This window comes from Salminus brasiliensis, chromosome 13 (assembly GCF_030463535.1).
Source record: "Salminus brasiliensis chromosome 13, fSalBra1.hap2, whole genome shotgun sequence".
NCBI lineage: Eukaryota > Metazoa > Chordata > Actinopteri > Characiformes > Bryconidae > Salminus > Salminus brasiliensis.
This window is the reverse complement of record NC_132890.1, coordinates 27,271,595-27,295,374: the sequence shown is the minus strand read 5'-3', so window position 1 is coordinate 27,295,374 and position 23,780 is coordinate 27,271,595. Positions and strand designations below refer to the sequence as shown.

General features: G+C 42.6%; 1 protein-coding gene across 2 annotated transcripts; it reads left to right on the top strand.

The window, feature by feature from the left end:
* Positions 1 to 26: 26 nt before the first annotated feature.
* Positions 27 to 22,165, top strand: pkma (pyruvate kinase M1/2a). 2 transcript variants are annotated; one of them, XM_072694672.1, is made up of 11 exons: positions 27 to 115; positions 9,260 to 9,444; positions 10,008 to 10,099; positions 12,121 to 12,252; positions 13,011 to 13,197; positions 13,326 to 13,596; positions 14,062 to 14,212; positions 14,900 to 15,052; positions 19,260 to 19,426; positions 20,354 to 20,535; positions 20,938 to 22,165. In XM_072694672.1, exons 2-11 carry the CDS (start codon positions 9,288 to 9,290, stop codon positions 21,042 to 21,044), a joined length of 1,599 nt encoding a protein of 532 aa, XP_072550773.1. In that variant the 5' UTR covers positions 27 to 115; positions 9,260 to 9,287; the 3' UTR covers positions 21,045 to 22,165. The 2 variants fall into 2 exon arrangements, with proteins under 2 accessions (XP_072550773.1, XP_072550772.1); XM_072694671.1 differs by lacking the exon at positions 19,260 to 19,426 and adding an exon at positions 18,012 to 18,178.
* The last annotated feature ends 1,615 nt before the right edge of the window (positions 22,166 to 23,780 follow it).

Below are 23,780 nucleotides of genomic sequence, written 5' to 3'. Positions count from 1 at the left end.
TTCTCTCCGCGCCTGAACACTGTGCGGAAGTAGTGCCGGCAGGTTTGGAGACTCAACTTGACGCGCATGCGCGGCAGCAGCGCATCACTCGCTCCTGCACGGTCGTTTGGTGGAGGTAAGAAGGAAAGATCTTCCTGATCAGCATCAGGAGCTTTTAAAGTTAGGGTTTCAGCTTCATAGTACTGTAGCGAAATGTATCTCACTGTGTAGAAAATACTGGTGCTGTTTTTGGATCAGGGATTAAAACTGCGAGCTCTTAAGTGAAAGGGGTGTGTTTGACCCCTGGCTTATGACTTTCACGTTTGATGGCACTGATGTCTGCCTTCAGGAGGACCGTCTTAAGAATTAGCAGGGTGGCTGGTGTTTTGTACCAAGTCTGGAGGCTTTGCTGACTGATTTGAGCGCGGAGGCCGGCCGGCTGCATCCGGATCGCTGTCTCCTGGCCTGCGTGCTAACTAACATTAGCTGGGTGAGCTCGGTGCTGTGGCCTCTTCCGCGGAGGGATGTGAGCGCTAGTTTTTGCGCAGTCTTGAGTCAGGGTGCTGCACCATGCGGTACTTTCAGCCTCTGCCGGGTTCTCAAGGTGTGGTCACCTCGTTAAACACTACATTCCTCTATTTTGGCAGCTTTCCTAGTCTCTGTCTTTCTCTGGCTGTGTCTTGTGACTTCTCCTGCTCTCCGCTGGGGGAGATGTGGCGCAGGGGGGACGTGACTTCAAGCGCATCCGCCGCACTGCATCTGCGACACGCAGCCTAACCTGCGCTCGAGTGCCTAAACTGCTCGCGCCCTCCTGTAAAATAACCCACCGACCATGTGCCTACAGTCTGATACAGCAGCAGGGCGTCTCTGGCTCTGACTGCGGTCAGGCCATGGCCATTGATGGTCCATATGCACCACACTTCAGATCATACAGAAGAACCATCGAGGCCTTCAGATGGTCTGTATAGAGTCTGTACAGGACCATTGGTGGTTATTAAAAAAAAAAAAAAATAATAATAATAAAAACATTTTGAGGGTGTACAGTTAGTATTGATTAAACTGATGACTCACGAGAGCATGGGCAGAAACTTAAAGCTGCTATATGTAATTTTTTTTTTTAAACAAGATTCTTTAAAGAACCAAATGCGACCTGGTTTCCACTGTGCATGAAAACCATTTGTGCCTTCAGATGTTTTGGATCCATTTATAGGGTGTGCACAATTACCACTGACTGCCATTGATTATTTGGGCTGGGTATCGAAATTCAATACTCTTGTCTTTCTGAAAATGAGGCGGGGCGGTTCCTCTGTTAATGCAGTGGTTCTATGTAGGTTCTACAGCACCTCACAAAACTACTGGAAAGCCTATTTGCAAAGTGTGTACCTGGATTACATGTGTTTTTTTTTAGTAGTCGTAGTGGTGGTTATGAATTTCTTGTGTATTTTTATTTATTTATTTTTTTTACTGCTGAAATCTGGGCCCTCAGGCCTGAATTACAGCCCTGACAGTAGATCAGAGTTAAGCACTGCTGCCTCTTGGTCTGTGTGGGCCGGAAAGGTGCGTTATGTAATTAGCTCTGCACAGCACGAGGGAGGAAGTGGAACTTTTTATGTGTGTTGCACATACACACTCCAATCCAGCTGTACTAACACACACTCTGTCAGTCTGATTTGTACGTGGTGTGTTTTATAAGGGAGCCGCATGCGTTGATCTTGTGACGGGCATGTTTGAGTAAACCGCATGTTAAAGGACGCCGTGCTGCTGTTCCCACTGACTGTCTAACGGGGAATTTGGAGTGTGTGAGGGGCAGTGTTTGAACACTGAGGGTGAATTCCTGTTCAGTTTAAGTCGTGTCAGTCATGCTTTATAAGAAATGCAGGATGAATGAGTCACTGTCTTGGAGGAAATGGGGCACGTATACCTCTGCAGTGACTCAAAACCATCACCACGATTCAGTTCAACACCACTGGGGTGGGGAGTGCTGGTGACGGCCACTGAGGGGGTGGGGTGGGGGGGCTAAAAGAGAGAATGAGGGAGATGGTGGTAAAGCATGGAAGTGCTTCAATGCTTGAAACTGGAATGTGGTTGTGGTTGAGTGGCCTTCTGAGAGGGGGCGACGCCATAGAAGAACCACTTTTGGATCCTTAAAGAACCTTTTTTGTGCCATAAATGTGAGCGTGAAGAACTTTTACATTAAAAAAATGATCTTCAGACTCTCAAAATGATGATTTATGGAACCAGAATTCGTCTCTTCTACATGATCGTTTAAAGAACCTGTCGTAGCGCCTTTGTTTAAGCCACGTTTGACCAGGAAAGAGTTGATTGCCAGTCAGTCAGTCATGATTGATCATTACCCAGGTTGTTTAAACAGATATTGGTGCTGATACTGATGACTAGTTTCGGCCACTGCTGCACCTTGTGACCTTGAGACCACGGCTGGCGTTGTTTCTGCTGTAATGCAGCAGTGATGCGGCAGTAGGCCGTGAATTTTGGCTTGCAATAAAGGTGCTGGTCCTTTTAGAAAGGCCATTGAAGAACCATTTTTAAAGAAATGTGCGTCACATGCCTTTTAAATTGATAGACTTTTTACACTACATCTCATTTACTAAATGGTTCTGGTGGCATGTGAGAAAGTAATGGCACCCACTTAATGCCCTATGTTAAAAAAGTGCTATTTGATTTCCTGTAGATTTATTCACTTGTTTCCACAGTGTATCTTAATACCCGGAGTAACTATCCTGAATGCAGTAAAGCCCACCCGCACGCATCTGTGTGCTTCACTAGATGCCCAGTGTTACATGGCTACAAAGTCACCATGGATTCATCTCTAGGCCTGTCTCTCTTCTCAGGCCTAGACTATTACCAGAATCCCCTTTGCTAATATTAGTAGTGCCTGTAATACGATCTTGTTGTGGTGGTCTTTCTTGCTTAGCTGTGGTGGTCAGCACCAAACCGGTTAACCTCTCCATTGACTCATGTTGGTCCAGAGCATTAGGAAAGGCCTGCTCATCGAAAGCAGTCCGTGTGTGTGCAGCTTGCGTAGTTTATCCTCTCTTAAGAGAAGAGGATTTAGCGCTCAGGCTTTCCCACGGCATGGACGAGGCAGGGCTATTTCAGCAGGACTCTTAGGCCCCAGCCGCGAGAGCAGAGGAAGGACATTGCTCACGCTGGGGATCCTGTGGAGGTCTCTGCTAGTTTCCAGGTTCCTTTATGGGTTTCAGAGAGGCAGGAAGACTTACAGGTATGTGTAGGTGTTGTATGTTCTTGTAGTTAGCAGGAGTTATGATTTAATTTAGGTCATGAGGAGGACTTCGGTGTGGAGAGCCCCCAAGGTTAAAGGGGGGTAGGGCAGGGTGAAGGACTAGCTAAGGGTTGGTGTGTGCATGAAGGTGAGGTTGCTGAAGCACGCGTGTGGCAGCAGGATGGGATTAATAGACATGCTGTAAATGTAGCAAGGTTCAAAATGCAGGCATGTGTGTCAAACTTTGTGATGTCATGGTTTTGGTTCGGGGCAGATATGGGAACCATGGAGATGCTGATAAACTGAACCTCCTGACTGATGAGGACTTGCACTGGAGTGTTATTGCTAAGAATAGGCAAAAAAGCAACAGTACACTGCGATACATTGAAGACCGATTCTGCTGGTCTAGAAACAATATTTAGCCACAATTTTAGGTATGTACTTTATATATACATACATTTACAATTCATCAGTAGGTGGCAACAGTGTGCTAAGTGTATGCTGATGAAGGTGTGAATGGGGGGGGGGGGAGATATATATATATATATATATATATATATATATATATATATATATATATATATATATATATATATATATATATATAAAATAAATAAAACAAAAATAAATATAAAATAAATAGTGTGTATAAGGAATGTAAACTGCCAAGCTGTACTTGGATTAAAAGTTTTATTTATTAGACACTTTATTGGTCACAGGTGGGAGATTCGGGGTATTAATGGCAGAATACAGTAAAGGTTCATTTATATTCCCTGTATATGCGAAAACTAAATGAACACTAAGTGCAGACAGAAGGTGCCGTCAGTATCCGTATTTAATGGTGAGCATAAATTAACCTAAAAAAAACTAAAATATACATATCAATTATGACTTATATGCTCAAATTCTCTTTATTTAAAAATAAATAATAATATTTGACATCTGTCAAACTTGTCCCTTTGAAGTATACCAACATATTCATATAATAAAATTTGAATGTAGTAATTTAACATTTAATTTATAATGCATTAACATTAAACTAGCTTCATGTTAATTAATTAATTAGTTTACATACTTTTTACATTTTTCAAGTATGACTAGTACCTGTTGGATGGCTTATTTTGATAATTGAGTTTTTGTGCCATGCTAACACAACAAACAAATACCTCAAATTATAATTAAGTATTTATTCATTTTAAGCATGCAGTTGTACTGCAGAAGTACTGACCATGCCTCCAGGGTGCTCACATAAATGCAGTTTATCACTGTAATGATGGTGTATCTTCATTGTCCACCCTGTCTTGAGGCAATAAAGATTATTCAGATCTTTGATCTTATTTTTTTTCTTTCTAAAATAAATCTCACTGATGAATGCACTTCAGTCATATAAGTCATTGAGCCCTCATGTAAGGTCATATGCGGTCCCAGTCAAACCAATTTTGGCCTTGATTTCCAGCCAGCAGTATCACTTGGTGGACATGCCGGAATCGTCCGTCTCGTCTCAGGGTGGAGAGTTCAATTCAGCTGTTGTTGTCTAGCGAATCGATTAACCACAGATCTTTATAAACCTGCAGTGAGTCAGGTCTTTTTCTGAGACACTGTGTGCTTCCAAGTTTTCCTCAGCGCCGTAATGAAATTGTAACAGATCCAGACGCCCTTGTGGAATGAAGACTAGCCTGTGCCCTTGACTACCGCCACTGGAGGAACAAAGGGGCTTTCAGTCTGCTGATGCGCTTTTGGGGACTCCTTAGCAATGTTTTCGGCCATGGGGAAGTTTCATGAGGCAAGACTTCTCCCGTTTCAGTTTAGCCAGATAACTTGAGCCTGAAGTCAAGCTTGTCCAGTAGGTAAAGGGCTGAGGGACGTTGTTCTGTTGCTAATGGGAAGGCTTTCTATAAATGAAACCCACCGACTTGCTTTCAAATTCCCAGTGCAGGCACAGTGTCCATTGATGAGCAATAAAGTTGTCATGGCAACAGGCTGATTAGTTTAAGTCTGTTGTTGAGCTTCTGCAGGGTTGCTTGACCAGGATGAAGGGCAAACTGAAGGTGGCGTGAAAAACCAAAAAAAGTAGTCACACAAACATTTGATTATTCAATATTGATCAAAAACATATTCTCAGGAAGCGTCTCGGAGCTAGTTACGCTTATTTACTCCGTGATTGGTTGGAAGGAGGAAACACTATTATTGGATGCTAACTCCACGCCCCGCCCACTGGCTGTTTCAGCACTTTTATGTTGTTAAATTGAATAAAACAAGTGATTTGTTCAACAAAGCCTTTTTATGCAGATGAAGATCTACTTTGGCAGCTCCAAACCTGGCTATTGCGCCCCCTATAGGTTGAAAATCTAGTAATGCTGTGCCTGTAACTGTGGCTAAATCGATGATGAAATGAGAGATTTTATTCCGCTGTTATGTAGCAGTGGGTGGTCGCCCACTAGTGGTCCCGCTGGCCACCCTGGTGTTGTATGAAGCAGTAAAGCCTCTGATTGGCTGCTTTATCCCTTGCCTGCAGCTCACTAAGCCCCACCCTCACAAGCTTGAAGAATATACTCTTTAATGTGTTTCATAGATTAGCATTGTAGAACAGGTAGGTTAAGGTTGACTTGACAAACATGAATTTCCCCTGTCGTGTGTGTGTGTGTGTGTGTGTGTGTGTGTGTGTGTGTGTGTGTGTGTGTGTGTGTTGCACCTTTTTCTGATTAAATATGGTCATTTGCAGTAGATAACTCATTGGGGTCTGTGTGTGATTAGTACCAAAGGCATTTATGACCATGCTTTCCTGTTAGAATGGGCATTTCCACATTCTCTCAATGACTTTAGTGTTCTCTCACACACCCCACACACTCTCTCACTCTCTCTCACACCACACACACACGTGCAAAGTATACATTTTCATCCTAGACTGAGTCAGGAACTAGTCTGTGTGCGTGTGTGTTTGTTCGTATGTGAGATTCCTCACGTACAGCGGCTCACTGACTCAGCCCCCTCTCCCCATTGCCATCTGAGCTGCGGTGGAATGACTTGTGGTTGCCGTTGGTGACCATGGGCGGTAGTGGAAACCCTCTCAGAATAAGGCCAGTCGTTTAGGAGTTCAGAGGAGTTTAAAACTTTCCCCTGTTTAAACACCCTTCATTCAACTCCCTCATCATTACCTTCCTGAGTTGAGTCTGAATCAGAGCCTGGGGATCCAGTTATCTGTGCAGTTGGAGGTGATGCTTACCTGATCATTCAGTCAGTTTAACGTGATTTAGGCATCTGAAATCCGTCAATAACTAAATGTTGAGTCCCCGATTCTGCGTTCTAGTAGTTTGAGTGGAGATGCTCCTCTTAAACAGTGTTTCTTTAGGCGGAGTTGAATTATGAGGGTTCAGTACATGGACCTGACATACCATGAACCTTAAACACCATGTCTACAACCAAAGCAGAGATGGAAAAGTAGCCAAACTAGTAATTATGTAATTATGTCCCTGAAATGTACATAAATCCAGCCCGCTAGTGAAAGTCCTTGTCCGAACTGGCGATGCGGTGAAGGGAACTTCAGGAAAACCTGGTGTTTTTGGTACGGGAGAGCAGCTCCTCACCTCCAGACTCTGAAATTTATGTGAATACAGATTGCTTCATGAACCAGACCTTGTGACCAGGCTTTTCCTTGCCAGTGTCCACAAAAGAGGAGCTGAAACTGTGGAGGCAAATGGGGATTCTCGCAAGGCTAAAAGCTAACAGTAGCCTTTTCCCATCTTTTCTCTTCGTGTGCACCCTTTAAACCAAACGGCACTACCTGAGCTGAACCAAACTGGAGCTGAACACACTTCTGAAGGGTTATAAAGCAAGGATAAACGTGGAGTAATCTCTGCAGCTTGCTAATGGCACATTGTGCTGTGGGGGCACGAGGTGAGGACTGCCACACCTGTGTGGCTTCTGAAGTCGGAGTAAGCAGCTGCTGATAAACTTGGTGCCTCTTCAGAGTTCATCTACAGGCCTAACTTTGTTGCAAAGGTTTCTGGGTCCAGTCATGACTTGAATTGTCTTGAGAACAAAGCAGATTGGCTCCGTTTCACCTGTGCTTTGCATGCAGCTGGTCCTGACCATGTGTGCGCGTGGCTGAGGACGTGCCGCGTGAGTGCGTGCCGGGGCTAATCTGCTCCCTCGCTGTTAGAATCTCCCTTAAGAAGATGAATCCAGGTCACACACGCACGCACACACAGCTGGGATGCCATAGCAACTGCCTAACATCCTAGCAACTGCCTAGCAAGAACATGGCAATCTTCACTTGGCAACACCATGACAACGAACTAGGAAAACCATTGAAACCCCCACAAATACTATAGCAACTGCCTGGCAGTGTGAACAACCTAAGTGGTGGTGGTGGTGGTGTTAGCAGTAGTAGTATTAATTGACTCCTCCGTTCTAACATTACGAAGCTGATGCATTTAAACATTTAGAGAAAGTCTCCGTGGTGGCTGTATAATGTAACGGGTGAAAAGCTAAACCCTCCTCGGGTCATGCACCTCCTTCTTGGCAGGTTCTTCTCCACCTGTTGTGCTGAGCTTCGCCTCCATGGCTCATTCCTGCCTTGTGTAATATTGGGTCTCTTGATAAGGAGCTGTTTAAGCGTTTGGAGTTTCCCAGGTGAAAGTGCGAGCTTACACCTTACTCTTTTCACATCTGTGATGTCACTGAACACTGCAGAATGCTTTTAACAGGTGTGGTCCGTGCTGCTCAGGTGCCGGTTCCCTTACCGATATGCTTACGTAGCGTAGTTAAGGTGGAGCTGATGCCATAAAGATATCAGAGTAGGAGCAGAAATGCTTTGTCTGCTTTTCTGCCTCATGTGAAGTAGGGCACTTGTCAGTCTTAAATAGACCCACAAGTCTGAGACCTGACCTAAACAGTGCTGACTGGTACTGATGTTCGCTTGGGTTGGGTAGCAAACCTGGAGCCCCCAGAATCTTCCCTTCCAGTTCCCTTCCTGTCATAAGATCTACATATAGCCTTAAAATTATATGTGCTGCGAATGGTTCTTTGAGCATTGCCATAGAAGAACCAAGCAAAACCGTCTTTTCTGGACTACCTGGCTGATTTAGGCTGCTTTAACCTGTGGGTTTGAAGGTAGCACATTGTATGCTGTACGTTCCTGAATATATACCTCTTTATGGAAGATCATTTTTCTCTATTGACGACCACTGTAATCTCCAGGTTCTGTTCTCTTGGGAAGTATTAAGAATTGGCGGTGGGCAATATGATGATATTTTATTGTATTGTGATAAACCTTTCTAAGCGTATCGAGGATATATGGTCAGCTGCTCGTTTCATTACAATCTGTGTTATTAGTCTGGTTTAATTGGAAGAAATACAGGATATTTTGAATAAAAAAAAATCACTGTATAAAATATAGGCCTGGGTTTTTAAGAATCTGTTGTTACTGCTACATTTAGTCTGCGATCACTTGATTTCACCCCCCCCCCCCCCACCCCCCCACCCCCGATTTAAGAGTGATACAAAGAAACTAGACCCTGTTCATACAGCTCTATGGAAATAAGATGAGACTAATGGATAGTGTGAAAGTCTGTTCTCAATCAGGGCAGAACCTCATAACCCTAAACTGAGTTTCGGTGGTTTTGGGGAAATTATGAACCACTTGTGCCTGAAGCAAGAGGAAGTGTGTAAGCAGTTCCCATTTTCCCCGGCCCTTAACTGAAATCTTTTATTGCACCAAAAAGGAGATTACAAGATTTGGCACCATGTGACTCTGCGGTCACCACAGGAAGCAAGGGTGGTACTAAACGTACGACAGGAACAGAAGCCTACCAGTTTGAGTCTGTGGTGGTAATGCTTTCGCTTTGATGGTACAGTTCACCAGGTTGGAGAGCTGATTTTAGAGCAGGCTCCTTATTTAAGGCCATTTTTTGGTAAAATTGGACACCACTGCTCTACTACAGTGTTTTTAATTGTGGCTCTGAACTAGTTGTGTACCCTGTGCCAGACCACCAACGTTTACATTTTATATACACACACACTCTGTCTCTCTGTCTTTAGGACACTACCTGACAGCTCTTCTTTCGCCATGCCTAACTCCAAGCCTCAGGACATGGGCTCTGCCTTCATCCAGACCCAGCAGCTTAATGCTGCCATGGCTGACACCTTCCTGGAGCATATGTGCCTGCTGGACATCGACTCTGAACCCACCACTGCCCGCAACACTGGCATCATCTGCACCATCGGTTTGTACTCTTAATCTTCAAATGTGTTCATCCTCAAATGTTTGTTGACATAGTGATGCAGATATTAGAATAAGTATAAATAATATATAATATTCACACCGAAAGTTGTGGTTTCACATCACTGTGCTCATTCCACCATCTCCAAAGCTCTCCTCATGGCGGTCTAGTATTTCTATATAGTATAGTTATCTTCAGCACCTGGTTTGGTAAATCAGTGCTTCATGGTGATAAATCAGGAGAGCTGGTGATGGAATTAAACACATCTGTACTCTGGCTTTGGGGGCATCCAGGAGAGATGACATCTGGAACCCAGCTTTGTTCCTTAAACTAGCTCACAAGATCTCAGCTACTTTCTTCAAAAAGGGGTTATTCTTGTTAAATATTTGTTACTGTATTTGTTTACTTGCACCTGCTCTGCTCTGATCTGATCAGGAGTTTTTACACGTTAAAGGTCGCATTTTACTGGGAGAAATGGTTCAAAATGATGAGCTCCGGTGCCTAAAACCTTTGCACAGTACTGTGCATCATGCTTGTCTCTAGCTCAGTTCTTTTCCTTGTCACAGGGCCGGCCTCCCGGTCAGTGGACATGCTGAAGGAGATGATCAAGTCTGGAATGAACATTGCTCGCATGAACTTCTCCCACGGTTCACATGAGGTTTGTCCTTTTTCTTATTCCCACCAGTTTTTCAAGCAGCTGCCATGCAACCGGCTTTAAAATATGCAAATGTAGAGCTCTGCACTACTTCCCTTAGGCTCAGTGGTTGGCTTCGGTGAAAGAGTTTCAGAGAGAAGCTAATCTAGAGAGTGCTACCACTATTAATACTTTATCGGACTCTGCCGGCCAAGGCTTTATCTCTCATCCCCCTCCCTCCCTCCTTGTCTCTTTTGGTTGGTGTAGTGTAGCAGATATTACCAACTTCTCAGTGGCAGACTATGGTTCGGTTTGCTTGGTTAGACAAATGCCCCACGCTGCTCCAATAAAGCTGCGTCAATCCAACTCTATATTCCTCTTAATGTGGGTGGAGGAGAAGGGCAAATGGACATGAACAGCAGTGAGAGAGGTTTTCAGTCGTGAGATGGGGAGGAAATCATAAATATGTGGGGTGATGTCTCTGTTCACACAAAATTAGAAGGTAGATATCGCAACCGCTCTGTGTATGAAGATTTTTTATTTTATTTTAAGAAATGGCTGAAGCATTGCTCTTGTTCGCCTGTGCATCAGTTTAGGAGCATACGTTGTTCAGATAAATGTAGAATATAGGTCATATAGGGTGAACAGCCTTAAAAAAGTAATAAGTGAAGCCATTAAAGAACCACTTTTGATTTCATGTTTGTTAGAGATATGCGAGTGTGAACAATCTTTAAAGTGGTGAAGAACCATTCCACCAAGTGATTCTGGAGAAGAGTATTGGCCAAATACTGCAGCTATAAACACACAAAATCTGTGATTTTTGATAAATCCACACAGTCTCAGTATCGGCCAATTGTATCGAATTAGTGTGTAATCTTCTCTGTGGTAACTTGAATTGCAACAATCTTATTTTTCTGACCTCTAACAGATGAAGGTTTTACACGTGACTGAAAATCCCTAAATCCCATTTTTCTAAATCTCATTTTTCACGTGCTTTTGAATTTGTCTATCATTAATGGATCCTGACCGCAGAGATCGTCTTTCAGTTAATTCATGGCCTGCTGACATGACATTACCACTCCCTGAAATACAAGCCAGGTCCACCCCTCCTGCCAAACATTGTCTTATTTTCGCAGTCCAGAAATGTCTGCTTCTGGATTAACATTCGGGCCTCAGTAACCGTTTGGCATGGCTGTAGCAGGCTTTTGGTTGTTTTTAGTAAATAGAGGAGTCTTCTGCCAGTGTTCTTATCAACGCTTAACTGCAAGGTCATCTTGTTGACCATTTGTCAAGGTCATCTAGATGATGTAACTGACAGACACTCCTGTCCAGTCATTTAATGGACCTAATTCTAGTCTACCTTTAGATGGTGATTGAGATCAAAAGCTCTGTCCATGCACCTGGAGAGTGTTTGGTCCCCTAATTGGGTCATGCTGACTTATCTATTGTATGTGAATTAAATCTAAGCCTCATTTAGCTTTTAGCCTGCTGTTTGCTAATGCAATCATCTCAAATATTAATTAAATGTTATCTTCTCACTTGGCAATATATCTAACTGCTCCAGCAGTAATTACATAGACATATTTGACCTATTTGTGCTTGTCTAGACTGTAGCCGTGGCTAGGTTATCATGATTATCTGTTTGACAGCCTTGTCAGTTAATAACCTGATATGGTATGACATTCTAAAACCCATACCCATCTGCTCATGACTGAGCCCAATCCCTTCAGGGCTGATCTGCAAAGACTTTTGGCCTCCAGGTGAAGTGCGCTGGTAGGGGTGGTTGGTTCCTTGTAGAAGCATAATGCAAACTGAAAATTGGTGATGTAGAATAGGCTCAATACTATGTGTTGATCAAATAGGACTGTAGAGAGTGGCCATGGTCCTTTATTGTAGTTCTGAGTTTTCTTTTGTACATTTTGCCCCTAACTCCTATCTCTTGACTTCAGTGCCACTCTCATTTCACCAGATTTCATCTACTGTTCTTTTGTTTTATTCTCTATTACCCTTGTGCTGACCAAGCTCTTTGTGTATGTGTGTAACAGTACCATGGAGAAACCATAAAGAACGTCCGTGAGGCGTGTGAGAGCTTTGAGCCTGGAAGCATCCACTACCGCCCCATTGGCATCGCTCTGGACACAAAAGGCCCGGAGATTAGAACTGGACTCATCAAGGGGGTAAGAACATTAAAGTTGGCCTCAAAAGCTTATTAGAGAAGGTCTGCCACTCAAAGATAAAGTAAAAATGCATTTGTGCTTTTCTATGATCCTGTTTTGCACACAGGTGTTCAAAAGGGTGCACACACAGTTGTGTAATTTCCATAGAAAAGCAGTAGAATGGGATGCTCAGGAGCAGATAAAACTAAGGCCGCATACCCAGTGCCACCGAATGCAGCATTACCAAATGTTTTTGTCCTGCTTTGAGGTTTTTTCAGGTTGATGTTACCAGGCTAAAGGGACTTTAATCTGATTTTGGCCCTAATGTGAGCCAGATCTGATCTGTGTGGTCCACACAGTCCTCGTTTCATATGTGGCCCTAGATGGGATATGTCTTTTTCCAGTACACATGCGCCCAGTGTTGTTGTGATCAGCCAGCACCGGCTGCAAAGCTAAACAACAGTGGAGGAGAGGAAGGAATCAGTTGGCGCATCAATTTGAACAGTGAAAATGGCCAAATTGGATCTGAGCAAAAAAATCTTAATTTGTTAATGAGGGTTATAATGTGAACGTGCCCGAGAGAACTTCCTGGTTCATAAACCAAAAGCATTTTTGAGATGTAGTCTGGTGCAAGACCATGTAGTGACGCATTTTATTAGTTTATAGTTTTCTATCATAATGAAATCTAACAGGTAGCCAGTACAAAGACTAATATATTGTTTTTAAATGAAGTGATTGTGATTAAGCACTAACTTCTGTGTATGGATCTTTCACGGCAGAGTGGAACAGCTGAGGTGGAGCTGAAGAAAGGCAATCAGATCAAGGTGACTCTGGACGATTCCTACATGGAAAACTGCGACGAGAACGTCCTGTGGCTGGACTACAAGAACATCACTAAGGTGGTGGAAGTTGGCAGCAAGGTCTACATCGACGATGGCCTCATCTCTCTCCAAGTTCTAGAGATTGGTAGGCTTGGAGTCCTCACAAATAAGGAATTACATATTCCGAAAGAAGGCCGTGCAAAAACGCAGGGTATTTTATGCAACTTCCGTAAGCCTTCTTTCAGCTATGAAATATCTCTCCTTTTCTCCTAGGCTCTGACTACCTGCAGTGTGAGATTGAGAATGGTGGAACTCTGGGCAGTAAGAAGGGCGTAAACCTGCCTGGAGCGGCCGTGGACCTTCCTGCCGTGTCCGATAAGGACGTGAAGGACCTGCAGTTTGGAGTGGAGATGGGAGTGGACATGGTCTTCGCTTCATTCATCCGCAAGGCAGAAGACGTTCAGGCGGTCAGAAAGGTGCTGGGAGAGAAGGGCAAGAACATCAAAATCATCAGCAAGCTGGAGAACCACGAAGGAGTCCGTAGGTAAGTATCACTGTGCCACATTCTGTGCCACTTAGTGTAACTTTTTTTTTTTTGTGTGTGTGACTGGGTCAGAGTATCTCCAAAACATCAGGCAGGTATTGTGTATGCAGTGGTCAGTACCTACCAAACGTGCTCCAAGAAAAGACAGCTGTGAAAGAGTGACTGGGTCATTGGCACCTAAGGCTCACTGATGCAATCTATAAAGCCCCCACCTCACAACTTGCAGGTCTTAAAGGATCTGCTGCTAATGTTCTGGTGCCAGATACCACAGGGTATCTTGTACAGTCAATGCTTCAGATACTCAAAACTGTTGTGACCGCACAGGGTGTGGGGATCAAATCAGTGTTGGGGAAATGGTTCTAATGTTATGGCTGAACGACATTTGGCGTGCTACTGGAAATGTAGGGGACACTTTATGGTAATGTTGTATCTGCATCTTCTGGCTATTTGGGTTTTTGCTTACAGGTTTGATGAGATCATGGAGGCTAGTGATGGCATCATGGTTGCCCGTGGTGACCTGGGTATTGAGATCCCAACAGAAAAGGTCTTTCTTGCCCAGAAGATGATGATTGGACGCTGCAATAGAGCTGGCAAGCCAATCACCTGTGCAACACAGGTAAGACGCCCTTCTTTCCTCTCGTCATCTGGACTTTCAGAGAACCGTTAAGGAAAGCACTGAATAATTTAGCGGGCTTAGAGCTAAACAAGTGTCCTAGAAAGTGTGTACAATGTGTTTACTTGAATTATTTCTCACTAATTACTCATTAAGTGAAGCAGAGGCATTGTGGGAAATAAATTATATGCTTTAAAGCAATGAAGGTAGAAGAGAGATTTTGTTAGGGCTTTGGATTTTGTTTGAAAAGTTATCCACAAATTGTCCTACAGTGGTTTCCAACCCTGGTCCTGATGGTATCCTGACAGACTCCCTACCCTACATGTTTGAGGTTTCCTGCTGAACATTCTAAAATGTGCAGGACAGGGTTGGGAACCACTGTACTATAAAATGTTGGTCAGTGGATTACTTGACATGTACATCAATTATGTAATAGAGCTGAATGCCCATAATACCTTGTAATGGTTAATTATTAGATGATACTTTGCCTTTTAAACAAGTTAAGTAGTACAGGGGCATCATGAAGTCTAGCCTTCCCATTGTATTTGCGCACTCCTCACTCCTAATCTCTGACCATCTATGGTGCTGAAGTTTTCCATTCTCTCTTGAAGACCTGAGCAATAACACTGAAATTGGAGTGAACGTCTCAGCAGAGCTTGTTTGTAGAGCTTTTTGGTGTGGTGTTTACAGATGTTGGAGAGCATGATTAAGAAGCCCCGGCCCACCCGTGCTGAAGGCAGTGATGTGGCTAATGCTGTTCTGGATGGGGCTGACTGCATCATGCTGAGTGGAGAAACAGCAAAGGGGGATTATCCTCTAGAGGCAGTGCGCACACAACACATGGTAAGAGTGCCCCCTACAGGCACACACTTTAAAATGTTTAAAGGAACACTCCAGTGTTTTTCAACCTAATCTGGGTCGGCTGCATCTGTAACCGCAGACTTTTTGTTTTGACAGGTGCCCATTGCCTTCTATTAGAAGTGTGTTCGTGCAGTAGTTATAAAGTGTCATTATATTAGTGAAGTTATTTTGTGTTGATTTATAATGATAAATATTATAATTATAAGTACCCTATGGACAAAAGTATTGGGACACCTGCTAATTCATTGTTTCTTCACAAATTGAGGGTTTTATCCCTCTAGCCCTGACTTTAGACATAGTGCCAATAGGTTAAGGTTTGTCTGCTGGAGAAAGTCCCATTCTGTTGGCAATACTTCTACAGGGCCTAGACAAGCTGTATGTGTGTGCATTTGCACATCTGTGTCAGCAATGGGTGTGACGTCAAGTAGCTGAATGCATTCATAACAAGGGGTGTCCACTAACATTTGGACATGTGTGAATGCTCATAATCTAATATAGCTAATATAGTTCATTATTAATAATTTGGAATTAATAATTGTGTAGTTGACCATACAGTACAGATGTAGCATATTGTTGCTGTCATGCAAAATTTTTAAATTATTATTTAATTAATTCATTTTATTAATATTTCATTTGAATGGACCAATATAAGTTTCCAAAAGACTTGGAAATTTTAAATCTATTTATTTGCCATGAGCAGCCAGAGCCTGAGAGCGCACAAGCCATGCTCTCTCTGGGTGGGTAGCTGGTGCTCTCAGTGCTCTTTCCCCTTAATCGTGATGCTGGCCGGCACAGGCGTCTGTTGGCTGATGCCTCAGAACTGGGGATCCGGTGCTTTCATCTGAGCGCATTGGCTGCCTCGTGATGCTGCATTGGTGGCAGTTCAAAAAAGGGGCAGTGGCTGATTTCACATGTATCGAAGGAGGCATGTTCTTGTCCTCACCTTCCTAGTGTCGGGAGCAACGCAAGAGATTGGGGGGGGGGGGGGGGGGGGAGTCCTGCTTCTACTGTGAAGTTGATTTTATGAAGTTGCAAAGTACTTGTGTGACAGCGACAAGATAAAGATTAGCTTGAAAAATGCAAGTGTACCTTTTTTAAGCACTAAATACATGGAATGTTTACAAAATGTTTTACTCTACCATGCTTGTTGCTTGTTTGTTTTATGCATGTGATTGTTGTTCATTTTTCAACACAGTAGGGTCAGCTTCAGGACTGCATGCTAGGTTCTTGTATTTGACCGTATCTTTTACGGGATTAAGCAGAGTGACCCAGTCTAGAGTGTAAAGACACTCTTGAGCTCAGAAACTGCCAGTCAGTGCTAATACTTGGATGCAAACATGCACAATATCTAATTCTGAGGTACAAATATACATTTACCTTCTAAAAAATACAGGAGATGCAGGTTTATGAGCCGCAGGATAGCTTTGCTCTCTCTAACATTACTCCTATAACACAATCTCTGTGCCAGAGCCACCTTTTATAGCTTGTTCAGCGTTTTTCTCCTCTGTTTCCTTATTCCTCCTTTGAGCCGCATTCCCTCAGACTGCTGAATCACCTGCGTAGTCCAAAGGGAATATCATGACTTCGGTCATGTGCATGCCGAATGCTCCTGTGACCTTGAACGCCCTGTGACATCTGGCAAAATGATCAGACCTGAAATTTTTATTATCTTTTATCAAACCTCAACCGCAGGTTTAATTTTGGCTCGGACGATGATGATGATTATGATGATGATGATAGCAGCATGGCTTTTCTTTTCTGCAGCAGCTTTTGGCCTCCCACTTTCCTCTTTTCCGTCTTTTGCTCTGGCTTCTGTGTTTTCTTCATACTTCTCTCTGGCACTTTTCTGCTATCTCTTGTTGGGTTTAGCCTCATAGCTTTAGCAAAAAGCTGTTAATGTAGTCCAAAAATAGATTAGTAGTTGAACGGTGTGTTTAAGGCCATTTCTTTAAAGCCCCATTCAGGAAAAAGCAGGTTACCTACTCTGCATTCACCCTGATGCTATTTCTATAATTACTATTAGTGCACAATAAACAAACATACGCCTTAAATGATGCACTTTTTTGTTTGTTTTTGTTGGTCTGCCAATACTAAATGCAATGCTAAAAACTCACCAGTTTTACTGACTGGGGCTTTAATTGGTTTCTGTCTTTCTCCAAGACCTGCATGTTACATCTCCTTTCAGCCACAGGATGTTTGGTTTATAGTGGGGGTTAATTGTTCTAAAGTCTGCCCACATGGGGTGATCGAAAGAATTATAATTGCTGGTGTTTGGCATGAGTGTGATTTGTACAGAATCTTGCATGGCTGACTGTGTGAATTCTAGATGATTAACATGTATGTTGTTTTTGTTTTGCTTGTAATTGTTACTCTAATCTAACACCTGCACTAATTCCTTCCTTTCATTCCTGCCTCTGTTCTACGTTTCTCCCTCATCATCCATCTCCTCCTCTCTCGCTCTTTCTGTCTGCATCGTTTTTCTCCACTACTTGCTTTTGCTTTTTGGCATCTTCTTTCTATTTTGATTTTTCTCTCTATATATAACCTTTTTTTTTTTTTTTTTTTTTTTTTTTTCTTGATCAATATTTTTGTTTTTTTTTATACATTTCTTTTTTTCTCCCTACTGGTTTTTTTTTTTTTTTTTTTTTTTTTTTCCTCTCCCCTTCCCCTTCTTTCACTATACCTTTTTCTGTCCATCAATACTTTTCTCTAATTCATTCTTGCTTTTCTATCTTTCTCTTTCCATGTACTGCTTTTTTCCTTTTTTGTGCTCTTTCTGTATATTTTTCTTGATGCCTTTATGCTTTTTCTCTTTTTCCTCCTTCTTATTTTTCTATACCTTTTGTCTCTTCATGCTCTCATACCTGCCTCTTTCTCTTCCCCGTCTGCCCGCTCTGTTCTGTTTGCTGCCTCATGTGCTGCGTCTGTGTGATGGAATCAGATCGCTCGGGAAGCAGAGGCGGCCATGTTTCACCGGCAGGTGTTTGAGGACCTCCGCCGATGCACCCCTCACTCCACCGACCCTGCTGAGGCTATCGCCATCGGGGCTGTGGAGGCCTCCTTTAAAATCCTCGCCCCTGCTTTCATAGTGCTCACTGGCTCCGGCAGGTAGGCGGGGCTCTAGGATGCAGGCCAGGGGTCACTCCGCTCAGGAGCTGTCAGAACAGCAGACAGGGAGGACAGAGCAGGGACAGACAGACAGGCAGCGAGGGAGCGAGAGAGATGGAGTAAATGTGCAACCATGTCCCAGAATAAGTTTGTCCACCACTGATGATGATGATTATTATTATTCCTCTTTATGTGTGTTCTTTAACATTGAGACCCCCCCCCCTCATTTGTGTGTGTGTGTATGTGTATATTACTATACATGGGGTTTGTTTAGCATGATTTTGCACACACAATTTGCAACTGCAAGCATGCCTGCATTCATAAGTGTAGGGTTGCAAACTTCCATTTACATTGGGAATTAATGGGTAATTATGGGAATTAATGAAAATATTCTAGGCCAAAGGTGAGAAATTTACATATAGTTGGTAGAAAATATACTGAATCATAATCTTGGCTAAAATAATAATAAGATTTGATACCAAAACAGTTGAATAGCAAAGCTGCTCCTCCAATCCCAGACACATGACACATTACACACTGAAGGGCTATTGAGACCACACCCCCTGCATTCACTGTTCTTTCCTCCATCACATGTACAGCGTATGTCCAGATACTATATGCACGTTTTTCACCTTTAGCTTTGAATATTCCCATTTTAATCCCATTAGTTTCCATAATTACTTATTAATTTCTGTTAATAAATGTACATTTATTTGTATTATTATGCTTTCATGTCTGCAGTTGACAAAGGTACATTGATGATAGGAAATCTTGGATAATTCAAAGAAACTAGATCATACACTATTTAATCCCAAAGTATGATTAGTATCTTCTCTACCTGCTGAATGCGGTTAAGTTCACATCAGGTCCATAAGACGTGCCATATCCATTTTAAAAAATAAAGTTGAAATAATAATAATAATAATAATAATAATATGATGGGATGGTGGAACATTTGCTTCATCTCTCTCACTCGCACGCAGTGTGTGTGACTTTGAAAGTGTGACTGAGTATAACCCCTCCCTTCCCCAATTCTACCTCCCTCCACTGCATGGCGTTGTCTCCCTTCACATGCACTTAGATTGCCAGAGAGGCAGAGGCAGCCATGTTCCACCGGCAGCTGTTTGAGGAGCTGAGACGCGCCTCTAAACTGACTCATGACCCCTCGGAGGCCGTGGCCATCGGCGCCGTTGAGTCCTCCTTCAAGTGCTGTGCCAGTGCTATAATCATTCTCACCAAGTCGGGCAGGTAAGAGCAGACAGGCCATCGACACTGGTGGGACAGGGCAGGGAGAAACGGGTAAGGTGGACATCCAGGACGAGTATTCAGGTCATAGACATGGACATGGACATGGCAATATGACTATTTTATCGCATTGTGATCAATTTTGTTATTGATATGCCTTTTATGAGTATCATGGATAGCAGCAGTGATTAAAGAGCACTGATTAACTGTACGTTTCATTACAAAGAGTGTAATCCGTTTCATTTAATTGAACGGAGTGCAGCATATTTTGAGTAAAAATCACAGTACTCAGTATGGGAGAGTATTTCTATAGCAGTTTTTAAACATTCTGTGCTGTTGGTGCATTTTGTCTACACAAACAAATATACTTTTTTTTTTTATACGATATATATAAATATACAATCTTTATTATCGTCTTTAAATATCGTGATATCACATTTTTTCTATATCACCATGGTCTAGTTTGACAAACGTTGCACAAAGTATTGACATTCGATATTTATTATTACTATTATACAGTATGCTAGGTATCCGTGGTAATAATAGAAACTTCTAAGGGTTAAAGCTTATTATGCAATGTTAACTCTGTCTCCCTCCCTCTGCTCTCCCTGAATGTCTGAATGAGTTAAAGACGTGTGGCTGGATAAGAGTGGTAGTGGTTGGTCTAGCAGTTTTTTTTTTTTGTTTTTTTTTGGTCAACATACACTTTTAATATGACACTTGCACTTTTTGACTATTGCTTTGGGTAGTGTGTATGAGCCATTGACCAGCTGTCTTTGAACAGGCTAAGAGCATTTTTTGCATAGATGTTTAGTGATGCTAACTGAGATGGATATGTAGCCTTGAAATTTGACCTTTTACCTTTCTCGTGTTCCTGGTAGAAAGCCCTGAAACTCCAGAATGACCGTGGGATTTTGTCTCCACCCCCAGGTCCGCACACTTGCTCTCCCGGTACCGCCCCCGTGCCCCCATTATTGCAGTGACCCGTAACGGACAGACAGCTCGCCAGGCCCACCTGTACCGCGGCATCTTCCCCGTGTTCTACAACAAACCTGCTCATGATGTTTGGGCAGAGGATGTGGACCTCAGAGTCAACTTTGCCATGGATGTTGGTAAGAGGGCACTACGAGAGACGTCCGTCCGTCCGTCCCCACCCTATTACATGTTCTTGTCCCTGCAGTGTTTTTTCTGCACTCTGACACAGATTAAAACTTTGAGTGGTGTCATGAGTGTCTCAAGAAGTTTAAGTTTAGTTAACTGGCTAACAATTCCAAGCCTGTCCAATAGTGGGACTGTCTGAGGGTTCTTGATGACCGGTTTGAGGACCACTGCAGTAAGAGAACAGGTTGAGGACTCATTGGGTTGATGGACTGACTTTTTTAAACTGTGAGACACCAAACGGTGCATTGTAGTACCCCAGAACTAACACTACAACACCTTGCTGTACTGACGAAAATCAATATTATGCTCATGCAGGTCCTTTTTTTTAACCTTCATAACGTCTCTCTGTTTAGGCAAGGCTCGAGGCTTCTTCAAGACTGGTGATGTGGTGATTGTGCTGACTGGCTGGCGTCCAGGTTCCGGTTTCACCAACACCATGCGCGTGGTCCCAGTGCCCTAGACGTCTCAGGATTGCCCTGTCACGCCTCAATCTTTCCATCTACCCTTCCCTGTAACCCTCCATTCCCACTTCCCTTTGCAGGCAGGTCGAGCAGACTGGCACTCCAGCGTCAGTGAGGTTTCTATTGCAAAAGGCCAGTTTTGGCGCGTAGTTTCTATCAACATACACATTCTCTCAGTTGGTCAGTTATTCTTACTTGGTTGCGTTCTCCAGTCTTAGACCTTCAGTAATAATATTTAGTTCATAAATATGGCCATATGTCACTCCTTACACAGAGCTTGAAATCTGGGCTGCATTTCTGCGAGCCTGCTTCAGTAAGCAGGGTCAAAGAGCTGTACGACGGAGCTACCTCGATATTCTTCTCCTAGAACACTGCAGTGGCCATAGGACAAACTGGCTTCTCAATAGTGGCTCCTCTTACAGCTCTTGCTTCACCAGTTTCCTTCACCATGACTGCATACAGAGGGACCCATTTGCGACCATAGCTGTGTCTGTGTGCTTTTCTTACTCTGTGTGTGTATATGTGCGCTTTCTCTGCACTGTGCTAGTGTTTGCACTCCTACATCTACTGTAGACAATGTTACATCCTGTATTATACTTGACATTTGAGTTTGTGAAATAATTGGCTTTGGGCAACCAAAACCACGATATCTATACATATATATATTTTTTCCTAACTGAAGAGAAATGTTGGATGCCCATGTTATGAATTCTGCTACTGCATTTGTTTGAACAGAGTGATTTTAAAGTAAGTTCTAGGTTTTCTTTGGCACTTGGGTCCAATCTTCGATGGCAATAATGAAATGACCATCACGGAGTTGGTCGTGTCTGAGAGAACGAAGAGAGTTTAAAGTTGGCCAACGGTCAGGCACAGTCCACCACACTCCCTCCCTTACTATCTTTCTCTCTCCCCTCCTGTTCCTGTCCTCTTGTGCTCACTCTCTCGCTCGTCTGTCAGCGCCAATGTAAGTTGTGTGTGTGTGTGCAGCCTTATGTCCACCTGCTTCTCTGATTGTGATGCTAGGGATTAGGGTTTAAAGATATGTTGAGAGTGTATTTAACCTCGTTGTGTTGTATTGTCCAAGACTGGATCAATCTATTAAAGAGAAGAGCACTTATCACACCCGTTTCTGTGCCGCATCATTCCAATACCTAATATTCAAAAATATGACCGGGGTGGGGGGAAATAAGTTAAACAGAAACAGTGTAAAATTCTCCTGTGTATGTCTTGGTTGTTTAGATGTTGGGATTGACTGTGTAGAAGTGGTTTGCATGATACCTGTAATGAGTAATTGAGTATGGGTTTCCGTTAAGCACTCATGTAGAAGTGAAGTAGCTGAGCATTACACTTCAGTACACCTCAAGCAACACTGCGTGATGTGTGGGTGTCTTTTTTTATTTATATATATATATATATATATATATATATATATATATATATATAGGTTCTGTAAATAGTCCTCTACAGCAGGGGGTTGTAGCTCAACACTGTACAGGGATCCAGCCCTCCAGAACTGGCGTTCCCCACTGCTGCTTTTCCACCAATGACAAAAAGCCCTTTAATCAGGCAAAGAATCATTTAAGCATCCACAAATTTCAGGTCTTATGCAGAATGCTTTTACCAAGGAACCCTTGGAGTAGGCAAAAAGTAAGTAAGCATGTGGGTTTTATTAAAGTGAGGAATGATCCCAAAAGTAGCTTGAACAGAAGTGCAAACTTGTCGAGTACCCTTCAGAGATGTAGTAGGTCATCTTCGTCGATTCTGTCTCTATCACACGTGTTTTTGGTCCAACAATGAAATTAAACAGCAACCATTGAAATTAAACAAAGGAACGAGTACATTTTAATTCAAATGTAGCTAAGTAGTCTATTACTAGTATGTATTAGTAGTTTGTAGTATTTTACCAACTTAGGGAATTTGTCTTTTTGAATTAAAAAAAAAAAGGACTAGAGTCTAGTAACATTTACCAGGATAGCATACAAAAGTGTCAAAATAAAAGTTTTTTTTTTTTTGTTTTTTACTTTGCATTGAAATGTCTGAAAGAAGTTTAAAACGATCAAACGAGATATAAATATCAATGACTGCAATGCAAGTAGTTCTTTTGTAGGACTCCAGTTGAACAGCATAGAAGCTGAAATGTTGTATTCTCTTTAATACGTTTGGTCCAAAATAAAATAAAACTAAGCAGAGAAAGATTTAAGGATATATTGTGCAAGATGGGATTTAACATATGGCTGCAACTGTCTAGCAACAGTTGTCCAGAATAGCGAACGAAATTGTCAAAATAAGAGTCCTCCCTTTTTTATTATTTTGACTTTGAATTGAAATGTATAAACTTATTTTTTTAGAAAATAAATTTTAACTAACAATGATTAAAATGCAAGTAGTTCTTTGTATGTTAAATGCAGTTAAATGTCATAGTACCATAACATTTTATCCACATCTCTCAATTCATTTGGTCCAAAATAAAATGCTCAACTTTAAAAGCGACAAATGAGCAAACTGAAAAAGAGAAGGACAGTGCAAAGCTCTGGGACATAAACACACAGACAGGGACACAAGTCAACCCAAACGTGTTTTCTGTACACATAAGCACACCGGTCATACCCAAAACACTAGCTACCTCCCTAAACCACAGTCTCAATGAGTGTCTGATGCCCCCTCCTCTGTTCCAGTGAACGTTTACAGCTGCTGGGAGTTCCTTCCTAATCAGAACAGAAGATTAGAGTTATTAC

Bases quoted from the DNA above. Each gene is read 5' to 3' on its own strand.
- pkma (XM_072694672.1), top strand. From the start codon at position 9,288: ATGCCTAACTCCAAGCCTCAGGACATGGGCTCTGCCTTCATCCAGACC. The intron at 12,253-13,010 runs GTAAGAACATTA...CTTTCACGGCAG, and splicing joins GAACTGGACTCATCAAGGGG to AGTGGAACAGCTGAGGTGGA. The intron at 13,198-13,325 runs GTAGGCTTGGAG...CTTTTCTCCTAG, and splicing joins TCTCCAAGTTCTAGAGATTG to GCTCTGACTACCTGCAGTGT.